Here is a 5,064-nt window from a genome sequence, read left to right on the forward strand (position 1 = left end):
CTATGGGGTGGGGACACTGGATAACGCTTTGACTTAATCGACGGGAATTGGATTAAAGGCACCCTGGCTAAACTGGGTGTCTCTAATTACTTAGCTCAAGTAATCGAGTGTTACCTCTCGGAGAGTTTTCTTTGGTATGAGATGAACGAAGGGTCAAAGGAATATGTTGTGACAGCAGGTGTTCGTCAAGGATCCGTATTGGGACCCTGCTGTGGAATATATGATATGACGGAATGCTCGCCTTCATTTGCCAAAGGGCGCAACTTTGTTTGGTTTTACAGACGATCTGGCGGTGGTAGTAGTTGCCTAACAACAACAAACGAGGTAGTGGAATTGCATGGAAGTGAAACCATTCATTCTATCAAAGCATGGTTATAAATTGTAAAACTAGACCTGGCGGATGACAAGACGGAGGCGGTCCTTGTAACAAACCGCAGGAGAAACAGTACTGTTAAAATCCGGGTTGGTAATCATGAAGTCCTTTCCAAATCGGTTGTTAAATACCTGGGGATAATGATCGAGTTGAGCTTGAAGGGCCACCTAAACTATGCGTATGAAAAGGTAGTAAAGGCTAACTCATCTCTGCGAAGGATGATGGCTAATATTGGAGGGTCAAAATCTAGTCACCGGTTGCTTAACACAGCGGGGGTGAAATTTATCTTGGTATATACGGCTCTTGTCTGAACGAGAGCACAGGAAGAGTGAGTTCGATATACTGACCAATCGCGCTGAGGATGGGCAGTGCATATAGGACAGTATCCGGTGAGGTGGTATGTGTCATTGCGAAGATGATTTGCTTGGATTTTCTAGGAAATGACGCACACTGTCTCTACTGGGGAAGCAGGGCAAATCCGGACGAAGTGACTGTAAACTTACGAAAAGCCACTAGGAAGGAGCTGTACGGGAGACATCAGCAACCGTGGGATGATTCTGTAAAAGGCCGCTGCATCCATACACTGATCCTGTGTATTGAGAGATGAGTGTATTGAAAACACGGAGAATTGAGTTACCACCTAACACAGTTCTTTACGGGGCACAAGGATACATAAAGTACTTTCATCGCCTCGGATTGTCCCCAGACCGCCCCGAATGCGCCGCTGCACTCTAAGATCCGAAGTTATGTTCCATTGTCCGAAATTCGCGGTTGAAAGATGGAGGTTAAACGTGTGCCCTCAGCGCAATTGTTGGACCCCATAATCTCGCGGAGAAGATGCTGAAGTGGGGAATAAATTGGAGTTATGGCAATAGTAAATGCGATACAGGAAAAGCTGGAGGAACTGGATCGAGCTCGGAAAATGCGACGGATGCCTGACTTAGACGTGGTGGTGCAAATCAGAGCCTTCCTCGCGAAATACTATTTCACGGGGGTCCTGCTGGGATATGGGCGGAGTTGTGGGGGTGATTTTGGTGGATAAGAATCCCACACACTACTGCAACCTAGCGCCGTAGCGTTTTAGAACCGTCAACTGGGGTCGTCTTTAATTGCACCCTCTCTGTTTTCGCTTGTTTCGGATAGTCGTTGTCCTGATGTCACTTATGTGGCTAAACAGATTCCTATCTTTCGTCTGCCCACTCTAAACCCCTCTTTGCTCGAAATCTCGCATAATTCAATATGGGATCAATTAGCGGTTTCCCAATGATTGAAAATGCTCAACAGAACTTTTTAATAAACTTCCTATCTTCGGCATGAATGCGGTATACTATCAAGATTTGCATATAGAAATGTTAGCAATTTGCCAATGCACATTCCATTCACCGCATGCAGTAGTGGTTTCCAGTTAGGCCCAAAAAAATGTATCTTAAACTTAACGAGCAAACAATTTTCTGCACTTTCCTGGTAAAACATCTTTAGATGCTTTAAGAGCTTTCAGATTAATCAATTTCCAATGTTACGAATGTTGATGTAGAGCGAATGGTTAAACGCTCCATTAAAGAATGAAGAACTAATGAACCGTGGATGAACATTCAAGCATCTTTCCTTGTTTAGTAGCTACGGATGATTCCCACCATTCGCATAGTTGCACTTACAACTATTCGCGGGCAATGACAAAAAAGAAGAAAATATCTTCGCTTTTACATGGCTATTCAAATACTTAGTTACTAGAGTAGGTAGGTATAAATTGGATCAGTCTTGTAACCGAGGCTATCAAACACCAACTACTCGCAACAGCAGGCACTTCGCGCCACATTCAAATTTTTAAAAACTAACCGCCATGAAGACTACTCTTATTGTCGTTCTCGCTTTGTTTGGTAAGTGCTAGGATAAGTAGACAACCAAATTGTTCATTTAAATAAGAACGATTCGCGGTGCTATTTAAATTGCATGAATGAAAGTGTGCGACACTCGGTTCAACAGAGTTGATAAAGGTCAAAGAAAAGTTGTTTTGAGTGAATTCACCCCGGTGTACAAGTAGTGCGTGTTTTCTTCCGTGATTCGTCTTTGCAATTTTCCACTTTCCAGTTCAATTGTTCAAACTGCCTTAAGTGAACAGTAGCTCCCAGCAAGAAGTCGTCATTCCGATTTAAACTTGCGGGAAATTCATGAGAAAAATTATGTTCGTTTTGTTGGCATCTGAATTAACCGGTCTTTTAGCAATTCATCATTAATCGCGATAAAAAGCTTTTCCTTCTCTACAGATTGTGGTTTCGATATTTTAAGCATGTATCTTTTTTTCAGGGGCTGTTAACTGCGGTCATATTTCGAGTTCCGGCCATTCCGGGGGAAAGGGTAGCTCATACAGTAGCAGTGGATTAAAGACCATCGCCCAAGGATCAGCGCATCAAGCTCATTCAGCAGTGGCTAGCCAGCATGCCGCTGCCAGGCAAGCATCATATGTTGCCAAAAGTACATTAGCCCAAGCTGCCTCTCAAGCCGCTGCCACAGCTCAGGCTGCTCTAGCTGGAAAGCGAATCCTTCTCCAGAACTTAGAAGAACAAAGCAGTGAAGCCCATCAACAACTTGAAGCAGAATTGGGCCACTTGAAATTGGCACAAGCTGCTACATCCGCCGCAGCCTCTGTAGCCAAATTGGCCGCTGCCCAAGTTTCCGAGGTTACAAGTGCCCTGAACAGTGCACAAGGAGTAGCAGTACATGCTGAAGAGGCCGCTCAGAAAGCAGCTGCAGAATTGGCATCCCAGATTGCTATGGTTTCGAAGGCCAAGGCTCGTCTCCAATCTATCGAACATCAGTTGAACACTGTCCTTTTGGAATACGCTGCCACCCAAGAAGCTGCTGAAAAAGCTGCCGCTGCTGCTCAAGAAGCCCAGCACAACGCTGCACAAGCAGGACAGCGCGCTGCTTTGGAATTGCATCAAGTTGCCGAAAAACAAGGCGGGGGACACGGCGAGTCTTCCAGCTACACAGAAGCTAAGTACATTGAATCCCATGGGCATAGTTAAACTTAATATTATTACAAATGTACTGAAATTTTGAGTCTGTTATATATCGTGGACTGTTTAGTTGTTACCTTACGAAAACGTTTTAAGTAAAGTTAATAAAGTTGTATACTAACACTATAATGGTTGCATTTTTTACTAAACTGGTAACTGCAGTATACGCACTAAACTAGTTTATGGGCATAACTTCGAGTTGTATCCATCAAACATAGGCAACCGGGACCTTGAGAATGCTCTCCTGAACCTCTGGCATTTCATGCATTTGTCTTTCTACCAAATATTTACAGTAACGGTGGTCAAAGGGTAGTATAGCATAAAACCTGGGAAACGTCTCCTGAACCAACACCAGCAACTCTACTACTAAACCCTATTCGTAACTCCATGACCGCTGGGAGCTCTTTCTTAATGAAAAGCTGCAGACGGAGAAGGATGAAAGCGAGTCTCTTGCGCCTAAAAACGGGACAAATTGTACCAACTGGTCCTACTGTTGGAGGTTGGGTAGGGCTGACAACCCTACAAGGAAAACATGGACGAACTGGACTGACAACACAACGACGAACCCGGCAACGAAAACGGAATTACGACTTACGCAGTTTCTCATGGAACGTGCGCTCCCTGTACAGAGATGGAGATGAAAAACAGCTAGCCGATGCTCTCTCCCAATATAGTGCTGATGTAACTGCACTCGTTGCAGGAGACGCATTGGACAAGGACGGGTTTCCTGAAGAAGAGCCACTACACCATATATTACAGTCGTCACCCAGTAAACCATGTGCTCAGAGTAGGCGTCTTTGTCTGAAAAAAAAAGAAATCTGTTGTTATCGGCTTTGAAAACATAAGCGAAAGGCTACGTACTCTGCGTTTGCAGGGCAAATTTAGAAACATAAGCGACATTAACGTTCACGGAGATTTTAGAGTCGGAGAAGTGTACCGTCTACGAGAAAGTACAACGAACCCTCCAAGTCTGTCCCATGTACGATATCAAAATCATACAGCCCAGTAGGGAGGGAGCCCGTATTCAGGTGATACGTTGGCTCCCATAGGATTATTTAATTAGCAATGTAACACGAAATAGTTGTTAAAAGTACCTAGTTTGTGCAGAAAGCGGTCCACAAAATAAATGTGGGCCTCTCCAGACGGGACCACTTTCAACTAAATTGACCAATATTAATCAAAGGCGCCACGTATCAGCCTTGATGAGAATAACATATAGAGGGGCCAATATAGACTTGGATCACTATCTCGTTGCCAGAATCCCCAATCAGGTGGTAATTAACGCTGGAGCCATCCACAGCACAGCCCTCCGCAATACCTATAAGGGGGAAATGGATGCGCGACAACCGCAGTCAACAGAGATCCTGGAGATGAAGCATCAACAGTAAGTAATGTCGCATTCTCCAAGAACGCGAGCACGCGGCGAGACTTCTCGCGAACCCCGGCGAGCGGAGAAGCGAATTCACAGACAGAAAAAGGAAACCCGGGAGAACCAACAGGCCAGTGAACTGAAAAAGTACAGAGTTTTACCAACAAGTCAGCAGGATGAAGCCTTACACACCTTGACGCTTATCGTGCTGAGACAAACAGTGAAATTTGATTTCCGACAGAATGGGCATATTGGAGCGATGGGTTGAGTATTTTGATGAACTGCTCAACAACCAGAAGATCGTG

The 5,064-nt window shown here is 44.7% G+C and overlaps 1 protein-coding gene across 1 annotated transcript; it reads left to right on the top strand.

The window, feature by feature from the left end:
• The first annotated feature begins 2,131 nt into the window (after positions 1–2,131).
• On the top strand, positions 2,132–3,519 carry LOC119659576 (uncharacterized protein CG45076-like). The gene is made up of 2 exons (XM_038067733.1): positions 2,132–2,250; positions 2,678–3,519. Exons 1-2 carry the CDS (start codon positions 2,214–2,216, stop codon positions 3,397–3,399), a joined length of 759 nt encoding a protein of 252 aa, XP_037923661.1. The 5' UTR covers positions 2,132–2,213; the 3' UTR covers positions 3,400–3,519.
• The last annotated feature ends 1,545 nt before the right edge of the window (positions 3,520–5,064 follow it).

Source organism: Hermetia illucens, chromosome 6 (assembly GCF_905115235.1).
Source record: "Hermetia illucens chromosome 6, iHerIll2.2.curated.20191125, whole genome shotgun sequence".
NCBI classification, from domain to species: Eukaryota; Metazoa; Arthropoda; class Insecta; order Diptera; family Stratiomyidae; genus Hermetia; species Hermetia illucens.

Bases quoted from the DNA above. Each gene is read 5' to 3' on its own strand.
- LOC119659576 (XM_038067733.1), top strand. From the start codon at position 2,214: ATGAAGACTACTCTTATTGTCGTTCTCGCTTTGTTTG. The intron at 2,251-2,677 runs GTAAGTGCTAGG...TCTTTTTTTCAG, and splicing joins TGTCGTTCTCGCTTTGTTTG to GGGCTGTTAACTGCGGTCAT.